General features: G+C 41.1%; 1 protein-coding gene across 3 annotated transcripts in view; it reads right to left on the minus strand.

Moving 5' to 3' along the window:
• PSD3 (pleckstrin and Sec7 domain containing 3) overlaps positions 1 to 27,234 on the minus strand; it is a 789,820-nt gene that overhangs the window by 656,320 nt on the left and 106,266 nt on the right. The window contains exon 1 of one of the 3 annotated variants that reach the window (XM_047855372.1): positions 9,580 to 10,721. In XM_047855372.1, coding sequence (XP_047711328.1) covers positions 9,580 to 10,344 — 765 coding nt within the window. In that variant the 5' untranslated portion in view covers positions 10,345 to 10,721. Of the gene's footprint in view, positions 1 to 9,579; positions 10,722 to 27,234 lie in introns of those variants that run through there. The other 2 variants (XM_047855373.1, XM_047855374.1) reach the window with 2 other exon arrangements.

Here is a 27,234-nt window from a genome sequence, read left to right on the forward strand (position 1 = left end):
AGGGAAATCTCAAATACTTGAGTAACGAGTATTCTCCCCTCCTCCACCTGTCTTAATACTTCATGAATTTATCGTGCCTCTACAGTTCAGAGCTAAAGGACTTTGGGGAAAAAATTAGAGCTCCCTATCATCCAGAGGAAGTTAAATTGTGTGCCTCAAGGATTTTTTGATAAGATTAGAAGTGGGCAAGAATATTAAATTCTCTAATCTGCAGAGTAACTGTAGGGCAGTTACTTCATAAATGCACCCATACTTCCCTTAACTTCTGCATTTCTTTCCTGTTTAAAACTCTCCAAAAGCTCCCCATTGTACTTAGAATAAAATTCTAACTTCTTTTTTTTTTTAATTTTTTTTTTAACATTTATTTATTTTTGAGACAGAGAGAGAGAGAGAGAGCATGAACAGGGGAGGGTCAGAGGGAGAGGGAGACATAGAATCCGAAACAGGCTCCAGGATCTAAGCTGTCAGCACAGAGCCTGACGCGGGGCTCGAACCCACAGACCGCAAGATCATGACCTGAGCCGAAGCGCTTAACCGACTGAGCCACCCAGGTGCCCCTAAAATTCTAACTTCTTATCTGAGTCTATGAAGCTCTACATGATCTATCCTTGCCTATGGCTTTGACTTTTCTAGTAACTTATGCTCACTATTGATCTGCAGGTACATGGGATTCTTGTGTTAATCCTTGCCTTGAACCTTCCCCTCCCTGATCTTCCATGGTTGGCTCCTGCCTGTCATTCAAGTCTTACTTCAAAAGTCACCTTCCCCATGAGGCCAATTCTCACTTTCAAACTAAACTTCATTCTTACGCAGATTACTTCACCACTTCCTTCTGTTTTATTTTCTTCCAAGCACTTGTCACAATCTGAAGTTGTATGTTCATGTTTTGTTTACTTGTTTCATTTCCTGCTCCCACCAGAATATATAAGCAAGGACTTTTTCCTATTCATTACTGTATCCCCAGTGCCTGGAATAGTGCCTGCCAGATAGTCAGTGATCAAGAAATATTTATTGAATGAATGAGTCCAGAAATTATTTCTTTAGCAACTATTCATCCAGATTGTGACCATAGTTATAGAAAGCAGAAGTACCATGTCTGAACACACAAAATCAGAAGAAAAAAAGTCCGTATTAAAACTCATGAGATTTCCTGCTAGATGAGCCACTCAACCCCTCACAAAGAGCATTTTTACTTTTACTTTACATAATTAACAAAGTTGATTTACAATTTAAACACATTTGTTATCTAGTTTCCTGGATTGTCGTGGATTTTAAAAGTACATTAGATGTAGGCACATTAATAATAGCAAGAAGGAATAGGCCAACATGTAGGAAATTGAAAAATTACTAAACAGCAATAAGAACTCACACAGCAGAATATTTGGGGGCATTATGCATAAAAGCAAATAGTCTTACTGATGTAAAGTTGCCAACAAACAATACTACTATTGTAGTAATTACTCAAGTTATCAAGAAAATTATGTTGTATATACATCTAAAGAAACAAGGAAATAGTAAATATCAAGTGTTTCTTAGAAAACACTTTACCCAAATTTTATTTTTTATTGCTATTTTAAAGGCTAAGCAATATTTGGTTTTCTGAGAGAATTATTTCTGTGGAACATGTTACAGAAATTCCCTCCTTTCCTCCCTCCCTCCCTCTCTCTGTTCCTTCTTTCCTTCCTTCCTTCCTTCCTTTTCCCCTTATCCTTTCCTCCAACTTTTCTCACAATGAGAAATGTGTAGCTAACCATGTCCCTTATAGCTTGGATACATAGAAAGCACAGATCCAAATCTGACTTTCAAAAATACCAACTCTGTGGACCTTTATGGCATTTTTGGTTGTTGTTTTCCCGATTTTGACGTGATCTTTTCTTCATCTTGATCCTTATTTATAATTTCCTAGACCTGATTATTTATTACTATTTACCTTTACCTTTGCCGTTATTTTTATTATTTGTGCTATAGCTGCAGTGCACTTGAAATCCTTTATGGAAAAGATTGAGTGTATATGAACAAACTCTTGTGAGATCTTTCTGCTTATGACATGGGATAAATGGTGTGACATTTTAATTGTTACTATACCATACAATCAGTTTGAGAATTCAATAAAGAGAAGTAAATCTTCTTGGTGATAAAGTAGGATTTTCAAATGACAAAACATTGTAAATGCTTGAATAATGCCCTTATAATCTGCTGGACCTGGTAATTTAAAGGTTAATACAAATTCACACATCCTGAAAATTGAAAGTTAAATTCCAAAAAGTTAAAATTGACTAAATATAGTCACAGGAAATATGCACAACACAAAGGGCAGCCAAAAAAGGAGTCGGAACTGCTGATTACTTTAGAATGAGGGAAAGGGAGCTTCCTAAAAACACAGCCCTGCAATAGCCCAACAATGTTAACTATATGGAACCATCATTCTTTCTTTTGCCCACCTTTTGTTTTTCGTTCATATGGTTCAAGGAATCAGTATAGCCCAATTCAAGGAATGTGGCTTATGTTTGTGATTTTTGTTGTTCTTAATTCTTGAACACTGTTGGTCAGGAGTCCCAGTGAGTTGCTGTAAAGTGGAAGAGATCACACGCAGAATCTAAGATGGTTATCTGCTTAGTATGGAACCCCACTTTCACTAAGGACTTATATTTGTGTAACTCTTATAGCACCCTATAATCTCTGAAAAATATACAAAGAAACATATTTGAAAGAGAAAATTTACAATGTCATAACCAGTATCAGAGTCAGAAAAGAAATCTGTTCATAAACTGTATCAAGCAATAGTTTGATTCTAATATATTGCTTAGTTCAGGGATGCTCTTTTTAAAATCTCCCCAAAGGCTGTAAAAACTGGCTTCCTTTAAATTTGAAAAGACTCAGACAGGACATTTATACAAAGCAAACACTTTATAAATTTTAGCTGAAAACACCCTGGCAGTGTTTTTGGTCATTTATTGTGTTCGTTGTCCATTATTTGCTCCCCTCCTCTCCACATCGCATTAATTTCTAGAAACTGTCCCTTTCTAAGATATACATATTCATCACCATTTTTGGCCTGTCAGCAGATCTGATAGTACCATGTAAGCTGTGCTTGCCCCTGCCCCATAGTAAACTGGGGGGACACCCAACCCACAATGGACCAGGGAGCCTTTTCCCAGGGGCTGGGAAGCAGTCCTAAGGGGTTTCAGTCTTGGTCTGAATTGTCTCTAAAGAGAGGAGATGTAAACCTGGGAACTGTGGGTGGCCATATTCCTCCCTGTGGAAGAGGGGGTAGAGGAAGCAGATATGCAGAAAGAGAGAAAATGATTCAGAGAAGAGTAAAGAGAGGAACAGAGTCCAACAAAGAAAAGAGATAAAGAGAGAGACCTGAAAGCTCTGGAGCTCTCATTCCAATTGGTCCTGAGGACCATCTATGCCTCTGCCCTGGGGTTCTACACTTACACATGTATCTTTATTCCAATGAGTACCCTGCATTTGGGATAAAGTATCTTTGAAGATTTCTGTTATACACAACCAAGAATCCTAACTAGAACAAGAATCCTAATACAACACTTTTGTTCAAGGGCACAAGCTTTCAAAGTTAAACGAAGGCAATCTGTTGAAACTAATTCAAACTAGCTAAGTGAAGATAAGTCTCTTCATCATTCTAGGTTTTAATTTCTGATTGGAATTGATTGCCAACATTTTCTTTGCTGAATAATTGATTCAAGAGACTAAAAACACCTTTCAACAGATTTATTTCCTTTTAATATGGGAGAATAACAAAACACAACTCTTTTTTGTATAGTCAAAACCCCTCAATTTTAGCTTCTGTCCAAATGTCTCAGGACAAACCTAATATTTGAGTAATACTACTAATATTTTGTAAAAACAAATAACACTCAAGATTAGAAAATTTGGTATATATTCGTATAAAGTGTTTTTAATTTTTTTTTCAACATTTATTTATTTTTGGGACAGAGAGAGACAGAGCATGAACGGGGGAGGGGCAGAGAGAGAGGGAGACACAGAATTGGAAATAGGCTCCAGGCTCTGAGCCATCAGCCCGGAGCCTGACGCGGGGCTCGAACTCACGGACCGCGAGATCGTGACCTGGCTGAAGTCGGACGCTCAACCGACTGCGCCACCCAGGCGCCCCTCATATAAAGTGTTTTAAAATACATTCAGTTCTTATTTATCCTCTGGATAGTAGAAAGGCTTCTAATTTTACCAATAAAGGAGTTTCCCAATTCATAGTAACTTCTAAATATGATGGGCTTTTAGAGATTTATCATCAAAAGCTATAGTTTTGGTTGAATTTCCAAAATATGGGCACAAATGGATTGGCAAGGGCTTAGAATCACAGAGCTAGATGGGAGGAAAGCAGTCTAATCTTTTCACATTACAGATAAGGAATTAAGACCCAGATGAAGAGACTTGTCCTCACTTAGCTAACTTGAATCAAGGAAAGGGCCACAGCTCCTATGTCCCAGCTCCCACTCCAATTGCTTTTCTCTATGTCACAGGGTCACCCAACTGTAAAGTGGCCCCTGTGCTCTCTGCCTTCTACTTCCAATCAAGATGCTGAAGTGTATATAGTTCCATGAGGGTAGCACTTGTACAATGATCATAAGATGTCTGTATTTGAATGCAAAAGGAAAGAGTAAGGAGAGAAAAAAAGAGTGAGAAAATGTTGTCATGGGAACGCTGAGGCAAATTGCAAGATAAAAAAGAATTGAAACTCATTCTGCTATCTCAGACTTCATTTATTGGAGTAATAAATCAAGACATCTGTGTCAAAACCAATGCAATGTAAAATAGACTAAAGATAAGCTTTTCAATCCAATCAATACTGTCTCCTAAGTACCAAAATCTATTAAAAGGGACACCACCACACATTTATCTATATTACTGTTAAAACTACTATATGGGCATTTGTGCAAGCTCTCTCTTTGTTCTAATTTCTATTTTAAAATTCTAAATTGCTCACCAAGAAGGATTAATGTAAAGATTGAATTACCCAGATTACCATTTTATGTGCAGAACAGTTTCTAAGCTTACTTACATCAGGTCAGAAAAGTCAAAGATGCTTGGGTAATTAAGTGTTTACCCCAGATAAGATACTGACCTCTTCCAGGGGGTTTAAGTATACCCGGGGGAGGGGGGGGGTCAGTATTCAACTCCAGAAGGGAATTTAATTCAACCAAAATCTGGTCAGAGAAGGAAATATCAATGGTTAGGGGATGGACAGCTGGGAATTCTGGCCCTAAAATGGTGGGGATTTGTTTTATTGTTCAAAAAATGCACTAACCCTTTCATATCACTGAGCATTAATCAGCCTTTATGAGGTTCATTCCATCATTTATTCATTCATTCAACTAATTGTGAGGTGCCAGGCACTGTGCTATTCATGTATATAACCATCCCAGTGCCCACTGGAGTCCCAGATCTCCCTGAGAGAGAGGCAAGCCCAATGTGTATGTCTTTCTTGCAGAGAAGTCACTTGATAAAACCATTAATCTTTAGAGACAAGTTGAGGTAGATGAAATTAAATTGTTTTAATACTTTTATTTCATTAAACAGTTTTCATTCCCTTTCTGGATTCATAGATTCATAATCATGGAGAGTCAGAACTGGAAGGACCTCAGAGAACAAATGTGATAACCAACTTTGTTCAGTGAGTTGTCAGGGGCCACTTAGCTAGTTAGCTAGCTAGTTGACAGAACCAGAGCTTCATTTTCATCTCATAAATTCCAGTGCCAGTGACCTTTATTTTAAATAAAAACTTTCTGTCAAAAACTTACAGAAATATTTCAGACATTGGTCTTATTTTAAAGCAAAACAATCCAAGATGCAGAAAGTTAAAACTATTTTTTCTAGTCTGCTTGCCAGGGCCTACCTATAAGAAAATAGACCTACATCGCACTTGTATGCACTATCTTAAAGAAGAACTACCCATCCCTGTCTCCTTCCCACATATACTTCCCGTGGGCTCCTTATCTGTCTGGCTCATTCTCCACTCTGTCTTCTAAACTTGAACATTCCTAAAAGCTGGTGATAAAAACTCAAAAAGGTGATTGCTTTTGAGATGAGAGAGGAGGGGGGAAAAAAAGGAAGACCAATAGAGAGAGGTAAAATTTCTGGGAAATTTAAAGCTATAGATGAAAATTTGGGGGGGGGGGGGTGTTGTAAAAATAGTACTAGGAGGAAGATCTTTAAAATATATTTAATTACTATGATTTAAATACCAAAAGTCATTGTTACTTCAAAACATAAAATATGTAAGATATAAAGACCTAGTTTTAAAAAAAATTGGAAATTTTCCAAAATGATTGTAGAGAAAGCTTTTTTTCCCTCTCTTTTGTGTTGTGTCTGTCTTATCTTGGTATGGTCTTTGTATCTTTAGCCCCAGATTCAAGACACACATCAACAGTTCCTTTCATTCCCACAGAGAGGCAGCAGAACATGGGCCCAAGAAATCCTTAGGGCAGCTGTGGCCTCAGACCATGGAACATTTTCTGATTCACACTGACGGACTTACCACAGGAATGTTACAGCCCTCAAGCTGGCATTACCCAGAGCTGGAACACCATGTCCTCCAAACCCAGACCTTCATTGCTTCTAGAAAGCAGTGCTTGTTCACACAAGGCTGGTCACTAGACCTGATATTCCCAAGGGTCCTTCTCCCATCCTCTCCACCAGAGAAAATAGGAGTAGAGTGTCCCAGTTTCCAGGAAGTAGTGGGTTGCCTTCCAAGGAAATCTCACCCTCTCAGAAGACACTGAAAGAAGGCTAAAAGGGCTCTGGCCTCCAATTGGATAATTAGAGTTCTGTCCTGAGCTGCCATGTCCTAGTCATGGGATCCAGCAAGTTGCTGACCATCTACAAGCATCTTGTCTCCTTATCCATGAAGTGGAGATGATAATAATGTATATCCTCATGGAGTTTTGATGTTTTAATAATAGGAAATAGTGCATTGGAAGCCCTATATTGGCCATAAAGTGCTATAGTTGTTTTTACTATAAATTAAAAATCAGTTGATTTGATTTGCCGCACTCACTCCCTATGATACTTGGAAGGATGTAAGTCAATAATTTTCATATTGGAGTCCTTTTGTTTCAACTGTGAGGCAATATATTTAGGCAGCTGGGGCATTGTGAAGAAGAGACTTTACACTTAAGATCCAGATTTATCTGCTTGGAAAGTTAATACAAGGACCTCAAGCCTATGAAACACATGTAGTGTGTACATGTAGTGTGTAGTGTGTAGACTTGGCTTCCATATAACCAAAATTTCACTTTAATAAATATAATCGATCACATTTTTTCATGAGCACATCAGGTGAAAGTTTCCACTACAGGTATTCAAGGGCTTTCCATTCATAGGTGACAAGAAGACATTTTTAATCAGGCTGCTGCCATTTTATAGTGACTTCTACAGCTAAATTCCAAAGCATGAGAGGACTAGGGAATTCTTATACACTAATTTATCAAATCCAGACACCTTAATCTATTCAGGACTGGGAATATGGAAAAACCTCTCTCTGTTAATTGTACTCCTTTCTCTAGCACAGAAGACCAGGCAGGGATCACCTGGCTAATAATAGCCATAAAGCATTTAAAGGACTTGTGGTCTGAGGGTGCTAATTTCACAACTCCCATCTTTCCTGTTATGGAGGGAATCATGTTTGACCAGCAAACTCAAGGATAAGTTTTTGTAGCCCTGCTTCCTAACCAGCTCGAGTCCTACCCTAGATGGACACCCTTCACGGACCATGTACTCCCTGGTCCTACACAGGTGTCTCACTGATTTGCCTCTCTTCTTCTCTCCCTTAAGACAAGACTACTGAGGGTCCCTTTTGCTGGCCCAACACTTTAGTATACAAATCTAAGTTTTTAGCCCAGAATCTTGTAACGCTTAGTTTAGATGGGACAGATGTCTGGGAGCCCATTCACAAAAGTTGCTACATGAAGCAGACAAGGGAGAAATATACCCACTTGGATCAACTCCCAAGGTACTTCTTCCTAGAGAAATGGCTCTGAGGCTTTGGTTTATACCCGGAAGGTGGGAGGGGAGAATAGGAGAAGATAGAGTTTTCAAGTTATCAAACCAGCATCAAAGTACATAAACAACTACTGTGTGACCACACATAAAGAGACAGGGCTCTGACGCATGGGTATGTCATTCCTCCTAAATCCCTGTAGGAAATGAGTGATACAAGAACCAGGAAGGAATGTAAACTATTTCTTAAGGGAACATGCTAGCATCTCTTTTCTTCCAAAAGTTCCCCTCTGAATAGAACTTAGGCTCATCCTTTCTCCCTGATTCTTAACTGTGACTATACAGGCTCCCTGTTAAAAGGGGAAAGAGCATGGAAGGATGTTATATAGAAGCATGTAGGAGAGAACCACAGAATCTAGAAGCCGCATCATTTCCAAGTCCATGGAAGACCAATTTTCTGATGGAAATTTCATTCATTTCTTCTGTGAGGTCCCTGAGAGTCCCCTCCATGTCTACCTTCCCATACCCCAGAAAAGTCCCCATTCTTCTCCCTGATCCCACCAACCCCAACACACACGCTCTTCCTCACCCTCACCCCTGTCACCTATATTATGTGCAAAGTATAGCAAATTGTCTAAACTGTTAATAAAGGGAAAATAAAAGCATACTTTTTTATTTTGTCCATCCATTTTGTGATCTGTATACCTGAACTGGGTGGAGAGAACACCATCACAATGAGGAGGTTGGGTCAGAGATGCAGAGAATAAGATGCTAATAACAATGAGCCAGCATGGCCATGATTGGAGACAGAGCCCATAAAAGCTGGAAGAGACCCTTGAAGACCACACAGATTTATCTCTTCCATTCCTACTGGGAAATGGAAGCTGGGAGGTCAATGCTCAGGGCTATATAGCTTCTTGGGGTGGGGTGGGGGGGTGATGGGAGGTAGATGTGGCTTTAGAAGGTGTGGCTGAGTTCCAAGGCTGCACTTCGGTTCTGAAAACCTCCACAAAATTCACTGAAACCTCCTTAAAATGCCCAGAGCCCATTCTGGAGAATAGGTTTTGCTTCTGTACTTTTTCTTTTTGGAAGGGGGAGGATTTTTGCCTAGCCACTTCTCAGCTCCCCCCATCTGAAATGGGGGTATGAGCTTCTATTTTTCAGGGTGGTTATGAGGACAAATGGGGTATAGAAAAACATCTAGCATAATGGCTGACACATCATAGGGCTCAATAAAAGTTGATGTACCTCCTTTATCCTTCCCTCTGGTCTTCCCCTAAAAGTATGTACTTCCTTGCCTGACTTCTCTTCTCCTATCTTTGTCAGAAATCTGGGAAACAGTTATTCATCCTCTCCTTCCAAACAAAATGTTGCTAATGGCTGGGAAAGGTGGCAGAGCAGAGAGGAAAGATCTAGGCCCAAGGTAGGGGGACTGTGGCTGATGAGTACCTCTGCTACTGAGGTTTACCCCATCGACAGTGCAGGGGACATGCAAGTGTGAGTGACTGGGAGCTCTAGTGGGCACATCTGTCCCCATTCTCTATTCTCTCTTCTGGGAACAGCTGGGGTCTGGGGATTCAGCCACATGGGCTTTCTTACCTTCAGAGGCAGAGCGGCAGGCAGGGCTGGGTAGCTCTTGCTGGTCTGAATGGGCGGACAGTATCTGTAGAGCCTTGCTCTCCTAGCTTGCACAGTGGTGCTGGTGCCCTCTTCACAGCTCTTGGGAAGAATCTGGCAGGTAGCAACACCTCTCCTCAGCATAGCACTTTCACCCCTGTCAGTAGCATGAGCCAGGATGGCCTGTGGCATTGAACATCCCAAGGCATCCCAAGACGAAGGGTCCTTGCTCCACAGGTCCTGGGGGGCAGTGATGACTGGCCAGTGCTCCCAGCCCATGGAGGGATTGTTGCTTTCATTGCTCATAATGGGAGCTGGGCTACGAAGTCTGCATGACAGGGGCTGTAGTCGTCCAAATTTCCTGGAGGCGGGGGCCGGGGAAGGCCTGTGACGTGGGGTTCTGCAGACACCACCTCTTCTTACATCCAGATCCTGGGATTTTTCCTCTCTCTCCTCCTCCTTCAGAGCAGAGCAACTGAAAGCAGCTGGTTCCTCTGTCCCAGAGCCCCCCTTCTGCAGCAGGCGGGAGGGAGGAGCAGCCAAGCCCTGTGTGTGCCTGAGGTCCTGGCCTGCCAAGAAGCTAGTCCTGGGACTTGGGAAAATGTGTCCCTCCTCCGGGCCCCCTGGGGCTGCTGTCCAGGCTGCAGTAGCTGGAGACTGGGAGGGGTGAGCTCGGGCAGGGGGGGCCTGCAGCTGGATGAAGAGGAAGGAAGTTTTCATCTGCTGTTGCTCGGGCTGTTCAGCCATTTCCTCCAAGGGGGTAGGGCCCTTGCCAGGGTCGAGTTTCAGACCTCAGTGCCCAGGGATGCAAATGCCAGCAGCTGTGGGCAGACATGACTTGGCCCCATGGTTCCAATGACAGCCTGAGGAAGCAAATGACACATCTTCAGGACCCAGGGGCAGTCTTCAAGGAGCAGGGGATAATGTTGCTGTGAGAGTGGACTCAGCACTCACTTTACAGAATCACAAAACCAGACAGACTGGAGAACACTCTAGTAATGAGAGGTGGGAGGGGACAGTCAACAGTCAGCACTCTCATGTTGGTGAGTCTGATGGGATTTCTTTTTCTTTCCTTTCTTTCTTTCTTTTTTTTTTTTTTTTTGAATTTCTTTTTCTTAATTAAATGTCCCCTTCCCCATATTTGAAATGAAAATATTAAAGTTATTTGTTTCATTGTTTAATCCTAAATTCTATATTAGCTACACTTGTTCTTTGGTGTCTGACTTGTGAGACACTGTGTGATTTGTAGATGAAGCTTCCAGGACATTCCAAAGTGTACTTTTAATCCACCTTGCTTGCATTGATAATGCACAGTTGTAAACAACTTTAATGTTTTAATGAATTTCCTCTTTAAACCCTATGGTTATTTAGGAGTTCCCAGTGTTAGTCCCATAGTCCCACATCAAAATACATGGTATTACACACACACACACACACACGCACACACACACACACCCAAATAAATAGAAATAAAGAGATAAAGATGAAAAAGGGATAAGGAAAAAAAAAGAGAGAGAGAGACAGAAAGATGAAATAAGAGAAGTTATGCAGATGACAAACCAGACGGGAGAGGGCTTTGCTTTGTTTTAAAAAAATACTTCAGCCTTTTGTGAAAACTAAAGCAATTCACCTGAAAATTCACTGAGTAGTCCACTTTCAGGGTGTTACTATAGGCTCAATATCTCTCACAATGGAAAAGAACATTTTGAGCCCCATGGCCTTGTTCCTGAGGAGAGAAGTGAGTAGGAGGTGGAAAAGGTCTTTCCTTTTAATTTGAACTTGACTGAAAGGGAACCAGGAAATTATGCTCTGAGACAAACTGAACACATAACCTAAAAAGTTGGCTGCTTTGGCAGCACATGAGTCTGACCTATCTCTCTCCCCCCAACTCCTGGCCATTACCTTACATGGGAAGCACTGCTGGATTACTGCAGGGCCATGGCTTTGGCTGACCACTCCTGGCCAGGGTGTCTTTGGAAGTTCTCAGGATGGGTGGTTGGGGCCCTCTGTTTATTTTTATTTTAAATATATTCACACAGCCATTACACCCAAGGTTATGGTAACTCTGTCCACATTTCCAGACAACTGACAAAGGACTCAGTGTACATTTGCTCAGAAATGTGCCCAGAGCTGTCTAGTCTAGGAATAGGACAGTATAATCCCTTTATAACACACATCATTACAGAGAAAACTTTGGCAAAACAATGTTATGTCCAAGTCTTAGACCCTTCCATTGAAATAATGATATGTTGATCTGATCACACTATTTTTCAATAAAAATCCTGTGTTGATTGATGTTTAGTCCTCTTATGTAATTTTCCCACTCTCCTATAAAAGTACTTGTGTGAACACTAATCACTTAACACATACTAGTTTGTTAATGGATTAACTGCTAATAAGGCAAGGAGCTATCTTTGTACAGAACAGGGATTTGGGTGAGAAGAACCATCTTTTTGTTTTTGCTTCTCCAGGTGCCAAGCATTATGCTAGGTGCTTTACAGACTTAATGTTATTTAAGGCAAAACACAATCCGAGCTGAAATCAAGGGTGAGGAGATGGCATTATCTCCATTTTGCAGTTGAGGAATGTGAGCTTCAAGGAAGTGAAATAATTGCCAGATGCCTCTTTACCACAACTGCCAGATCGGCCAGGGTTTTAAAGAGATGAGAAGTTTCACTTCAACCTCCAAATAAAACGATGTACAAACCAAAAAACTATGGTGGTAGTGGTGGTGTGTTCAGGACACTTCTCTCTTCTAACCTGTTATTTGTGAGCCTACCACAGAAGTGATTACTGACAAATATTTCATTTCTAGGTTGTATAGGCTTAGAATAGAAGAGAAAGAGTTGACAGAAGGACTGATAGAATTTACCTGGAGGACACATGTAAGGCATCTCCTTAGGACACTCTTAAATATTTGAGGGGCACCTTCAGGGAGGGCTGGAGTTCTGTATGAGAAGTTGTGGCAAGTGCCCGAGAAACATGGGTTTTTGCTATGATGTAAATAGCACTGAGATTGAAAGTGTGTATTTTGCCAGACAGACATTTCTCTGAATCCATTGTGGGACTGTGTGATCTTGAACAAGTTTCTTGACCTCTCTGATAATTAGTTTCTTCTTCTATAAGATGAGGTAACAATATCTACTTTATAGAGTTATTGAGAGGATTAGGTGGAAGTGTATATAAAGGGCTTACTTAGCATAGTAGCTGGCACATAACAGTTTCTTAATAAATGTTAGCAACTCTTACAATTTATATCCACATACTATTGAGTCCTAGAAAAAACTGGTTGACCCAGTGGAACGATGTGAGCTATGGCATTATATATATATATATATATATATATATATATATATGTGGGGGGGGGGGCAATCACACGCATGTTTTCATGCTTCTCATGTGATGGGGCTAACAGCTAAGGAATTAAGTGGGATGACAGAAGAGTCAGCAGTGAATTTGGGGTCTGGACACATGTGCTTGAGTCCTGCTGTGATCACTTAGCTGTGACTCATGGCAAGTTTCTGAACCTCAGTGCATTTACCTGAGCAAGATAAATTTCTGAGCTTCCTGCCTTAGAGAATTGTTTTGAGGGTCAAATGACATAATGTATGGAAGAATACTTTGTAAGCACAAAATTGATATATATTAGGTTTTTTTAAAGTTTATTTATTTATTTTGAGAGAGATAGAGAGCATGAGCTGGGGAGGAACAGAGAAGAGGGGGAAAGAGAATCCCAAACAGGCTCCACACTGTCAGCACAGAGACCGACACAAAACTCAATCCCATGAACCAAGAGATTATGACCTGAGCTGAAATCAAGGGTCAGGTGCTTACCTGACTGAGCCACACAGGCACCCCCATATTAGGTCATTAAGTCAGAATGGATTTTGTTATAATAATATTAGTAATAACTAAATTAAATCATTGTCTCTGATTTCTCTGAAGACTCGAGATTTCTTTGTCTTGAAAGGATTCTAGGTTGATTCCCACCACCACTGACCTTCAAGATTCGTAAAGTGTGATTGCAAACAACAGATAATTTTAATTGTACTTTATTTCTGCTAGTGATTTCTTCTCATTATTTTTAGAGAGAAAAAAATATTTTAAAATCTTATCAAGGGTGGAGTGGGGAGTGGGCACTGGGAAGGGATATCAAAGCACTCATTTCTCTCATTATACGTTTTTTAATGTTTCTTTATTTTTGAGAGAGAGAGAGAGAGAGAGAGAGAGAGAGAGATAGGTGCAAGCAGGGGAGACACACAATACTAAGCAGGCTCCAAGCTCTGAGCTGTCAGCACAGAGCCAGACATGGGGCTTGAACTTGCAAACTGCGAGATCATGACCTGAGTCGAAGTCAGACACTTAACTGACTGAGACACCCAGGCACCCCTAACTTAAATCTTATGACAACCTTAGGAAGTAGGCAGCAGGATTCTCCTTTTAGAAATTCAGAAAGAGAATAAAGGAGATGAAGTAACTTGCTTAGAGCAACAGAGTTTGGAAGGGCAATAACTTGAGATTTTCACCCAGGTCTGGCTCTTTCCCCCCACTGGGATGGGTGGACCCAATTAACACAGCTTGTTCAGCCTGTCTGTACTTCCTATTTCCAAAGCTTGGATTCCTAAGAAAGATCTACTCACCACTCATGTGTTACATTTACTGCTGAGGGAGGCTCTCTAAAGTTGTTTCCCTAGTATTTTTAAGAGCTTAAATGATTCAAGATTGTACAAAATGATCAATCAAGATTTGTTTTCTGAGTCTAAGATAAGTAATTCTCCCAAGAGTGGTGATTCCAGAGAACAAGTGTTAGAAGTGCATGTTTCAGGGAATCCCAAGGATTCCTGGAAATATTCTATTCAGAGTCAAAGAAGTCACAACGTGCCTCTCAACAATCATTCATTCTCTCAAAAGGTGGAGCTCATGGTAGTCAGTCCTTGGCAATTAAACTGGGAGACTTCTCAAATCACTGTGTCTAATCTGGTTGTGACCTAGTGGCCATCTACAGCCTGATAGGAAGGCAAAAAGGTAGTAACAATTGCCTCTTCCTGCTATAAGGATGTGTTTCAAAAATGCATTCTTGAGTCAAGAAAGAATGTGAAACATGGCAAAGTTGGGGTGAGGCATGGGACTGAGGAAGAGCTTGCAGACATGAAAGGGCAGAGACATGGGACTGAACTGAATGATATAACCTAGGAGAGTTAGAGCAATGCCAATAGTAATCACTGAGCATTCCTATTCCTGCCGTTTCAAATAAGGCTTCAAGATTCTTCAGGATATTCTGTCTATGGGTTAGAAATACACCTCACAGTGTGGCTTAGTTTCCTCCCTTAATATAAGGAGACTTATATAATAGTGCACATGGTAGTGGTGATGATGACAGTTGCCATTTACTGAATGTCTACTATATGCCTGACACTGCTGTGGGCACTTTATATGTATCACTTCTAACCCTCATAGAAAGATTTTTATTAGAGTCTCTGTCTCAAAGACACAGATACTAAAGACTGCAGAAATTATTTTCCCAAAGTGACATAGCAATTAAGTGAATGCAGATTCAGGTCTTTCAGGCTCCAAAGTCTATGCTCTTTCCATGATGCCACACTACTTATGAATGCATCTATTTAGGGACCAACTTTATCTTCTGTTTAATAGACAAACACTTGAGATTTGGAGAGGAAAAAAAAAGAAAGAAAGAAAACTTTTCCAAGCACCGGGGTCACATGTTCCCCTCAACTCCACCACCTCTTACTTTCTTCAGACTTACTCCCTTGTGACCATTTTTTGCCTCTCCCCAAAAAGCAAGCTCAGCTCATTCCTTCAGGAATTGACACCATGTCAGATATTCTCCCTTGTGATGATTATTTTTGGAAGAACCAGATGGAGTTTTTCCATTTCCATCCTGTTTCTATTTCCTTTGCTGCCTGCCACCCTGACCCCACACACACATGGGTGTGTTTTGACTGATTCTTTGTGTTTTCAGTTGATATGTGCCTATCCCAGCACCTGATCACATAAGACGACTACTTTTGAAGTAAATGGAAAAAGTTCTTAAACAGACCGAGTGATGGGCCCGAGGAATTTAGATGCTCTACTCTGTGTCATGCCCAGATGGCTGTCCTCTAGTTCAAGGTTTCTGCAGACTTTCCACTGTGGAAGCACTGGACAGTCAAAGGTGGGGGGCTTTGGACCAGGCCAGGGGTAGGCTCCACTTAAAAAAGGGGTGGGGGTGGAGTGGGATAGGGACAGTTTGTGGTGTGGGGGGGGTGAGGTTTGAGGTGGTTTGTGTTCTGAGACCCAAGTCAGAGCCAGAGGCTATTCCTCCTTCACTTAATCCCTAATTGTTCCAGATTTTTCCTCAGTGAAACCATCCTCATGGTGTTGTGAGTTTACCAGAAGTAACCTTCAAAAAAGCTTGATTAGATGAATAGGGATTACTTCTAAGTGTACTTTTTATAACTAATTAGAGCAAATGACCCATTTCTATTGAACTTGTAAGAACTGCAATTTTATCTAGTGCCACCATGTGCCAAGAGCTTCCCATTTACTATCCGGTTTAGTCCTCAAAAGGCCATAGGATGAAGAAGCTGAGGCCCAGAGAGATGAAGCACCTTGCCTAAGTCATTAACAAGAGGCAAAATTAGCACTCAAGTCCTTTTTGTCCTAACTCCAAACAGGCGCTAAGTGTCTCTCAGTGTATCCTTGTCCTCATTCCAGCCCACTCTGAATCCTTTCAGTGCTCACTGCATCCCCATTCAACTGATTTTATGAGCTGCTGCTACATTGGTCTTCTAAGACCCCAACTCTCTCATGCCCATGACCTGTGGTCACCAGTCTCCAACATAAAGATAACCTCAACCACTGGTTTGCCTGTACCTTCCCTCTTTTTCCAGACTGTTCTCCTACAGCTCTTCCATATGATCCCCCTCATGCAGATGTGCTCCCCATACAAAGCTTTTACTTAGACCCTTGCTTGAGTCCCTTCCCTTCTCTGTCTTCCCCACCTATGCAAATGCCACTGCCTTCTGGGATACTGTATAGATCCCACCATCTTTCTGACACCTTTGCCAGACATTCCAACCATCAGTAATCCTTCCCTTTCTAGCACTTTCTGCCAATAAGATTTATTGTGATGCCAGCCACATATTATTCCCTATGGTGAAAGAAAATGAAAAGAAAGAAGAAAGTTTCAAAAAGCTTTGGAAATTTTCTTTTTTCTAACTCCTGACTCAGTCTCAAAAATCCAAAATATTTTAGTGTTGCAACTATTCTCCCCTAAGTAAAACATTTGGTTTAGTTGTAAACTCAGATAAAAACTACATTTGGTAATTTTTTATATATACCAGACAATAAATTCACTTGAAACACTATCAAAATATAACTAATTCAGCATTGAATTTGGAAAGCTGTGTGTGTGGCATAAAGTTGCATGATGAGATGATGTCTAAATAGAAGTGAAGGAGGTTTTGGGGCTTCTGGGTGGCTCAGTCAGTTAAGTGTCTGACTTAGGCTCAGCTCATGATCTCATGGTTCATGAGTTTGAGCACTGCATTGGACTCTGTGCTGACAGCTCAGAGCCTGGAACCTGCTTCGGATTCTATGTCTTCTCTCTCTGACCCTCCCCTGCTTTGTTCTCTGTCTCTCAATCTCTCTCTCTCTCTCCCTCAAAAATAAACATTTTTTTAAAAGTCTCATTATTAAAAAAAAGTGGAGGAGGTTTTATCAGGTCTTAATAAAAACAATTACTAAACACATATTGATTTAGCATCCACTCTCTATTCTGCAGTAATAATGCTACTGAATTACTGTAATAATGGCCCTGTAGGCAGTCTCAGAAGGATAAATACTGTGATTTTCAGTCCTTCTTGGAACTTTGATCTTTTGTTCTATTCCCTAATCCTTACAAGGGCAAAATGATTCAGAATCAAGCCAGTCACCTGGATCACTGTTAAACACAATTTCTCTCCCAAGAAAAGCATAATGTGATCTCTTAAGTAATAGGAAGGGATAAATCTAGAATATAATAAGGCCAGATAATATTTGGGATCCTTTCTTATCCAAAATGGATCCCCTTCTTTACTTTTAGGATTTCTGGGCTTCTGACTGTAATTCTTGCCAGGTACTTCAGAACAAAGGAATGATGTCTACTGGAGACAGGCCTAGGTTTTATTACGGAGAAGAGTGATAAAGAGATAACAGCCCTGACCAGATTGCAGTACTAGCCCCATACCTCACCAGTAGCACAAATTCAACCTTTATATGTGAAATATAAAAATATCTGCCCTAACTTAGAATGCTACTGAATAATTACCATGTCAGGACTATAAGGAAGAATTTAAATCCTGATGTTTTCTTTTAAGGTAAGACAAATTGAACAATCGATGTTTCTAACACCAGTGGTATGTATATCATTGCCATGATGTGACACAAATTCATCTTTTCAACAATTTTTGAGCACCTCCTGTGTGCCAGGGACTACAGAAGTAAGTATATACCAGTCAATCCCCAGACGCAGCTAGGATCCAGTGGGGGTACTGCCTACATAGAAAACTCTGAATCCTGGGGTGCCTGGGTGGTTCAGTCGGTTAAGCCTACAACCCTTGGCTCAAGTCATGATCTCCAGGTTTTGTGAATGTTTTGTGAGATCCAGCCCTGTTGCTGACAGGGAAGAGCCTGATTGGCATTCTCTTTCTCTTTCTCTCCCTGCCCCTCTCCTGCCCTCTCTCTTTCTCTCTGAAAATGAATAGGTAAACTTAAAAACAAAATAAAAACAAACAAAAAAAGCCTCTGAATCCATACAAAAGCAAGTAAATGTCCTTACAGGGTTCAGAAGAAGAGTCAATAGACAAATGCTATTATAGACTTAATGTGAGTGTCCCCCCAAGATTTATATGTTAAACCTACTCCCTATGTGATAGTATTTGGAGGGATAGCCTTTGGGAGGTGATCAGGTCATGAAGGTGGAGACTTTTTGGTAGGATTAGGGTCCTCAAAAGGAGAGGCCAGAGGGCAGTTCATTCTCCTGCCATATGGGCACACACACCAAGAAGTCAGCAGTGTGCAACTAGGAAGAAGTTTCTCATCAGAAACCAAATTGGTTGGCACCTCTATCTTGTATTTCCCAGCCTCCAGTACAATGAGAAAGAAGTTTCAGTTGTTGATAAGTTACTCAGCTTATGGCATTTTGTGACAGCAGCCTGAAGTGACTAAGGCAGCAATTCATACCAAGAAACGGGGTGCTGCTACAACACATACCTAAAAAGGTGGAAGCAGCTCTGAAACTAGGTTATAAGTTCGGAGCTGGGGTTTTAGATGCATGCTAGATGAAGCTGAAATTATCATTAAGGGGTTTTTATAAACAATTATGGTGGGGGCACAGAAAGGAAAGAAGAGCTGTAAAGAAGGTTTCCACCTTAGAAAATACATAAATAATCACATAACAGAATGTTGATAGAAATACAGATTGTAAAGGCCGTTCTGATGAGGTCTGAGATGGAAGTAAGGAACATGTTACTGGACAATGGAGAAAACTTTCCAGTGATGAAATTGGGTGTTTTGCTGAGGAGATTAATTTTTTTTTTAATTTCCTTAAGTTTATTTACTTTGAGAGTGAGCAGAGAAGGGGCAGAGAGAGAGGAAGACAGAGACAATCCCAAGCAGGCTCCACACTGTCAGTACAGAGCACGTTGCGGGCTTCGAACTTATGAACCATGAAATCTCTACCTGAGCTGAGACCAAGAGGAGGAGGCTTAACCGACTGAACCACCCAGGTACCCCTCACTGAGGAGACTTCTAAGTGAAGTGTTGAAGAAGTGACTTTGTTTCTTCTGACTTATAGTAAAAGATGAGAGGAGAAAAATGACTTAAAGATGGAATTATTAAGCAAAAGGGAACTATAACTTAAATATTTGAAAAATTCTCATACTGAATAAAATGAAAATGTGTTCGGAAGAGAATTTAGGGTGCAGTCAAGCAACCATTTGATAAGGAGATTAGTATGGGTGTGAACTGCCACGTAAGAAGCATCATGAATGACTTTTGAAGATCAAGGTGAGATAAGAGTAGGGAAGAGAAGGCAGCTTAGAAAATACTTATGGATGTGGCTCTGCAATAGGTTTCATAGCACATATCGCAAGGTGTCATTACAGAGTTATTTGTTTGCTTAATTATTTGATGACTGTTTCCCCTAGCACCAGAGCAGACACCATTTTGTTCTTCATCCCATACCTAGTCCCTAGCACAGAGCTTAGCAGGCAGAATGTGTTCAATAAATACTTGTTAAATGAAGAAACAGTGTATATATGGTGTATATATGGACCCTACTGGATCCAAGCTGCTTCTGGGCACTGACTAGTGCATACTTACTTCTGTAGTCCCTGGCACACAGGAGTGCTCAACATTTGTTGAAAAGGTTCTCGCCTTTCATAAGCTTTTAATCCAATGAGGAAGACAGAAAAACACAGCTAACACAAGACAGAATGTGATGAATTTTGAATAGGGGGATAAGAGTAGAGAGAGATTAATTCTGACAGAGCTGTAGAGGAAGTCTAATGGAAGATGCACCACCTGAGGTGGCCTTGTAGGTCAGCATTATAATAAGTAAAGATTAGGGAGTCTTACATTCAAGGCTGGAGGAAACTAGAAGAAAAGCATAGAAATGGGACATTATATAGCAAGTTTAGGGCATGTGTAACGTGGCTCAAAATGATGGAGTGCATGCAAAGCATGGTTTTATATGGGAAAATGGAGGGGTTTGCTCTAGATCATGGAGGGCCTTGAAAATAAAGTTGAAGGGGTCCTTTAAGCCTTTTGAGGAGGAAGTGACTTCAACTCTGCAAAAGACAGTTTGTTAGTGTATTAAATTCAGCTTTTTAGCCCAACAAACCTTTCTCTAGGACCTGGTAGCAACTACTTTTCCATACTGTGCTGGGTGTGAATGTGCCAGGCACTTCACAGACCGCATTTCACGAATCCCCATGGTACACACTGGCACACCCCCCCCACCCCAGTTTACATAAGTAAACAGAGGCTCTGAGAGCAATTTGACCAAGCAGCAGAGTTAGTAACTAGTGTGGTCTGCCTGACTTCAAAGCCATTCTCTGCAGCACTCAAGCTGTCAGGAAGCAAACAGAAACGCTGCCTGAGAAACACACTGTGTCCTTTTTGCTGGGAGAACAGAGCCAGTATGGTGCATTGAGGTTGGTGGGCACACAGCCATGCCAAGCGGGCAGATGCAGATAGACATGGGCACGTGGATCCGGTTCCCCTTTGCCTGGCAGACCGGGCAGTATTGACTACCTCGACTGGATATGAATGGATGTGCTTCTCACATACAATCTATGCCTTTCACAAGGAAATCTTCTAGTAGCCAGGGAAAAAGGGCCTATTTATCTTGAAAGGAGTAAAAGAAGAGTGAAGTGTAGGGGGCAGAAAGCAATATTTAAAAGTATAACTGTTTGAAATAGAATGCTTTTCATTAGGTCTGTGCAGCTGTTTAAATGATGGAAAATGATCGCTTATTCCATTTAACACACATATGTATTAGGGCCTCCTTTTCAGCTTAGCATCACTTCTTTCCCCCTGGTAGTCAGGATGGCTGACTACCGTCCACTTATAAAAGGAAAAGAAAATGTCCTTACAAATGATGCAACTTGAAAGATGCCAGTGATATAGAAAAGTGATATAGATCCAAAAGTTCTACACTTATAGAATAATTAACCTGGGGATAGGATGGATTCTCCTTTGGAATTCTAATTACTCTGGGAGGGCCAAACCCATCATACCACCAGTATCTTTGTTCAAGTAGTTTTCTGAGGCTGCTTCCTCATACACTGTCCAGGTTCGGCAGCCCCTGGAGATGGGAGTGGGGCAACAGGAGGAGAGGATGGGTCATCAGCAGGCCAGGGACAGTCTTACCCTCACTCACTATTCCAAATGAACACCACACAAGTCAAGAGCCTGGGGCAGCTAGTGAAGATGAAGTCTCACAACAGCACAAGTTTTTATTGAGCTCAGTGTTTCCAACTGAAGTTGGATAATTTTCCTTTAGTCACTTTCTACTTTTAAAATATGGTAAACAATGTAAAAGAATTTTTTTAAAGTCAAGCTTCATCCTTTCCAGCTCGTTATTACAAATATTTGCTTCAAAAAGAAATATACTAGCATGTGTACACACACGTGACTGTGCTTTTTGTTTGTTTTGCATTTAGCAACAGGAAAAACACAGTTAACACTCTTTAAAAAATTCAGCCAAGCAGAAAATTCGGAACAGCAGCAGTTGTGAGAAGAGACGTGTGCACAGGGTACAAATGAGTTTTATTCCACCCTAGTCTCTCTGTCCTTCTCAGTCACTAGAGGCCCATCCAAGAGGCAGACGCTATGATGCTGGCAGCGATGGTGTTAGAGAAAGAGACACACAGAGAAACAGACAGGAGGGAGAAGCAGTTAGATGATTGGTGTTACAAGAAGCTCTTTAAATGCTTTGATTCTGATAGCTCGCATACCCACTATATTGTCAGGCCTTGGCTTTGAAGTGAGAATGCTCTCTGCCATTTTCTGATAGGGTAATCTTGGGCAAGTCACTGAGACTTCTTGATCCTCATTTTCTCCCCTATAAGATGATGATAATAAAAATAAGGTCTCTCCTGCAGTATAGAAACGAAGGTTGAATGAGATAATATGTGGGAAAGCAACATATAGAATGGATATATTGCCATGCACAGGTGAGTTATTTTTCTGAATATACAGCTTCACTCAAAGTTATAAAATATCTCTGAGGAGCATGGCTTCCTGGATAATAACACAAATCTTAAAAGATGAATAAGAGCTGGCCAGTCAAAGAGGAGAGCATTTGTGTTTTCAGTGAGCAAAACTCACATAAAGAAACCATGAGGCATGCCGTACGCAGGGCAGTCTGGGATGTGGGGTGGGGGTGGACAAAAATGAGCCTAGATGGTTTGGCTTAGCGGCACTAAACTTTAGGTTTGAGGCAAGTGGTGGCAGGAGCTCCACCCTGCAGGGTGTTATATACCTTGTTGGCAAGCTTGGATTTTATACCCTAGAACAGCGTTTTATCTATTGTGTTCAGTGAAATTTTAACAAACATATTTTCCAGTATTATTATTTTTTTCACTTTATTTTATTTTCTCATCATGATAAATGTACTCTTTAATCCCCACCGCCTAATATCTTCATTCCCCCCTCCCCTCTGGTAACTATTACAAACATATTTTTAAAAGTTGCTATAGTCAAATGAGTTCAGGATTAAATAGTTTATCCTATTTCTTTACTGTAGGTCTCCCCAGAGCCTTTAGTATGCCAATATACACCATGAATCTTCAAGAGGGAATGCACTCTGCAATTTTTCTTCAGATTTGACTGCAGGACCTTTTCCTAACCCCTTCTCTCTCTCCAACTCCCATTGCTCAAGGGGTTCCATCTTCTAGCTTCACACATTGGGACATGCTGCCACTGTAGGGAGCCATTTGTCAGGTTCACTACATGTCTGTGCTTGTAAATGTTATTGTGGCTTTGCCAGCTTTTTCTGATCTCCATCTGCTCACCAAGACGTTCCTCCAAACTTTCTCTTCACATGATCCTCTGCTTCTTCCCCCAGTGGATGAACTCACTTCCTACTCTACAGAAAGGATGAGGTCCAAAATAGAGGATGACTTTCTCCTCCACACTTTAACATATCTACCTCTAGAGACTCTGTCCTGGTTAGTCTGAGATGTCGTTCTTCCTTCCTAAGGTGGGTATCAACATTTTAGTCCAAGAAGGGGAAAGAATTGTCAGAGAAGGGAAGCTAACTATTCAAAGTCAGAGGTAGTAAGAGGCAGAGAGCCACCTGGAACCAACCTCCTGATGACCAGGTGAGGGCCCATTCTGCTCACGATGCTGCCTTTTTTTTTTTTAAACGTTTATTTATTTTTGAGACAGAGAGAGACAGAGCATGAATGGGGGAGGGTCAGAGAGAGGGAGACACAGAATCTGAAACAGGCTCCAGGCTCCGAGCTGTCAGCACAGAGCCCGACGCAGGGCTCGAACTCACGGACCATAAGATCATGACCTGAGCCGAAGTCGGTTGCTTAACCGACTGAGCCACCCAGGCAGCCCCACGATGCTGCCTTTCAAATGCCTCCCAGAAGGTAGATCCTAGTCCAAGAAGCCCAAGTCTATGACAGATGCATGTCATTAATACATCTTCTATACGGACATAAAATTACCTACTCACATTATGAACATCTGTTGGTAGTAATCTTCACCATGAAGTGTTTTTACTTCACCAAGTGAAGTAAAACACCAAGTGTTTTTACTAGAACTATTTTGTTTCCTTTGTTTTCACTGCACTGTTTCTTTAGGATAAACCATTCTAGTCCTAGAACTACCCAGGGATCAATATAATGCCTTCTGTCCTAACAGTTAAAGCTAAAACTAATTTTTTCAGCTGCCTTTCATAGGAGCTTTGTTTCTTTTTTCCATCATTTTCTCTGGGTCGCCACTGTGTGATGCCCCAGTAGGTGAATGAAAATAGGGGAGGCCCAACACTTGCAGAGCCCATGAAGTAGGGTGCTTGAGATGTACCTTCATTTCAGCAAGAGCAAACTCTGCTTTTATCACCATATCCCCTCAGGCATTACCGCCACAGAACCAAACACACCAGTGTGTTGGCTTCACTTAAAATTTTTGGATTTAGAAACAACAATTAATAAAATAGTCATTTAAGCCCTTTGCTAGAGGTCTCTTGGCATCAATTCAATTCAACACCTTTCTTTCTCCACTGTTCATTTCTTTTGGTATTTAGAGGAGAGCCATTCTTGACCTCTTTCTTTTCACAGGTACTTTGGGTAGAATTAGTTTTTGTTTATTTGTTTTTAAATACACCTTTAAAATCTGTATGGCTATTTTTGAAGTTTTCAAATTCATTGCTATTTTAATCACTTTTTCCAGACACTATTTCAATCCAGATACTTTGAAGGAAATAGGTCTTAGAACTTCAGAGCTGCTACACACATGTGCTGAAAAACAGTGCTTGTTCTCCAAGTTTAAAGCAATCTGATTTGGAAGGAATGAGAGAGGTGGCTTGTATTTAAAAATAGCTAGCTGAGTATGGAAGGCTTTTTCAGTTACCGTGGAAAGATACTTTTGGGCCTGATTATCCCCCAAACCACAAACTATAAATGTTTTACAGCTTGTGGGCATAAATATATTCTGAGATAATCTGGGACATTCATTAAAAAACCACGATAATTTGAACCCGACAAACACAAGGCTGAACTATTTGATCAAGTCAAATATTATTAATTCTTAATGAAGAATAAAATTACTATATGTAACAGTACAACCATATGTTTATATAGTCCATTTACCTTTTCAAAGAATAATTATGTATCTATGGAATAATTTTATCCTCCTAGTAGCTTTGCCTTCAATGTCTTTCTCATTTAATTCATTTCTTATATTGCTATTGAGGATGCTTGCCCATAACACATCCACAAAGCAATGGCAGACAAGTGGCATTTGTAAAAACTGATTAGAATGGTGGAGTATGTAATGGAACCTAGGTAGGAAGGGAGACATTTACAAAGATATTGTTGGATAGTGAGAAAATGGGAGGATCCATTGGAAACCATGATGAGATTAAAGAATTTTCTGATAGGGACACATGAATGATTAAACTAGAAGGATATGGGAATAGTCTGGGAGCTTGATGTTGGCCTTCAAGATTTCAAAGGTGGTGCAAATTGTCCAGGGTGCAACTATCAGAGGAAGTAACCGAAGTAGAAAGGAAAGATCATATGAGACAAAGAGGTGAAGAAACTGAGATGTCAGGGAATGAAAATGGCCTTTCCTAAGAATGTTGAAATTACAAAGAGTGAGAGAATTTGGAGTGGAGAGGAACAAGTGAATGAAGCAGTGTGACTGGGAGATGACAAAGATGAGAAAGGTAGTGTGTCCAAGTCACACGAATGTCAAAGGACAAAGGTTTTGCAGGAAAACAATGGTCTGGAGGTGGCAGAGGGAAGCAAGGAAGATATCCACCTTACCTCTGGGATCCTAGTTACAGGGAATGTGGAAGAAAAAACAGCCTTTGATGACCATGGGAAAAGTGTCTTCAGAGAACCTTCATATTTCAGAGGAAAGGTTGTGATATGAAGTCTCAGGAGGGAACAGAAGGTGGCCTGGGTCATGTCAGGGCACATATGGACAGTGTGTGGTGAGAGCTTGGTGATGGGTATTGGGGATGCTGGGGTGTCTGGAGTGATGAGGTACGGGGGTATCTGCATAACATGATGGGCCTACTGACCTCTTAGAGGAAGGGGGTTTGGCTCTGGTGGGCTGGTGCCATAGTCCTGCTCTTGTCATTCCAGGCATCTGTTCTCTCTTGGATACCACACACAACTGCCCTCCACCTGCCTCTGAATCCTTGTAACTCTCTTAACACACTCTGGATTCTCCCAACTCTGAACTCTGCCCCCAGTACTCCTCCATGTGAGGTGCCCTATTTTAGCCCCCAATTGTCTTTAATGGTTGACAAAAATGCCACACTTTCTGCAAAATCCTATAAGACATTTCCAATCGGAAACAATTGCTCCTGCTTCTGAATTCATGTACGTGGAATGGGATATGGAATTTGAAATGGAATGTTTTAAAACTATTTTTCCCCTCCTCAGCAGGAAAGCTTTTCTCTGTGCATTCTTGAGGGGTGTGGTATATCTTAAAGAAAGGCTCCTGTATTTCTGAGGCCCCCGCATTTCTCTTCCAGGAAGAGAAACAAGTTTTGTATCGCCCAGGGTCAGGGTTCCAGTTTGATGGACCAATGAGCCCCTGCCTGGGAAAAAGCAGAGAATGAGACTTTGGTGAAGGAAGGCTAAGGATGATGTGGTAGAAGCTGGGGAGGGAGTGGAAATGCTGGGAGAAAAGGACAAGGTGGGATCCAGAAAGGTCAAATCCCTGCATGCATCCTGGGGACCTTAGAAGCCTGCTCTTAGGGGGTGCTAAGATGAGGTGAATAGAGCAGACATTGCAAGTACTGGACCTGAGACTAAGTCCTGATTCACAGACCCTCCTGAGTGAGACCATTGCCCCTTCTGTAGCAGAGCCCTCACCTGTCCACTGCCCAAGTAGCTGTAGTTGCTAGCTCTGCTGCTTTCCACAGTCCCTAGCAGCTGCATTAATAAAATATCCTGTAAGGTAAGTGGGATAGGTCTCATCCTTGTACCTCACTCCTGAAGATTTTGAGGCATAACAAAGTGACAATGACATCCATATGTTTACTTAAACAATGACAGAGAGGGAGCAAGAATCCAGGCTCCTCATGTCCTGGCATGGCCGCCATTTGTTTTAGCTAAGCTATACAGCTTCCCTGAATAAAAAGAATTAGGATATGTCAGAAAAGAAAAGCAGAACTTTGTGATTCTGTATTAAAATTATTTTATAGGAGGAATCTGTAAAACTCACTCCTTTTGTTTGTATAAACAAAACATTACTTAAAGGTAATCTGATATGAATACTGCCATAGCAACAGTGTGAAAATTGGAGTGAATGTGGACAGGATCTGTGAGGTAATATGCAAAATTAAAGTAGTTGTAGAGTTAGGTTGGGATTATCTATGGGATTATTTCATATACTAATTTTATG

The sequence above is a fragment of the Prionailurus viverrinus genome, chromosome B1 (genome assembly GCF_022837055.1).
Source record: "Prionailurus viverrinus isolate Anna chromosome B1, UM_Priviv_1.0, whole genome shotgun sequence".
NCBI classification, from domain to species: Eukaryota; Metazoa; Chordata; class Mammalia; order Carnivora; family Felidae; genus Prionailurus; species Prionailurus viverrinus.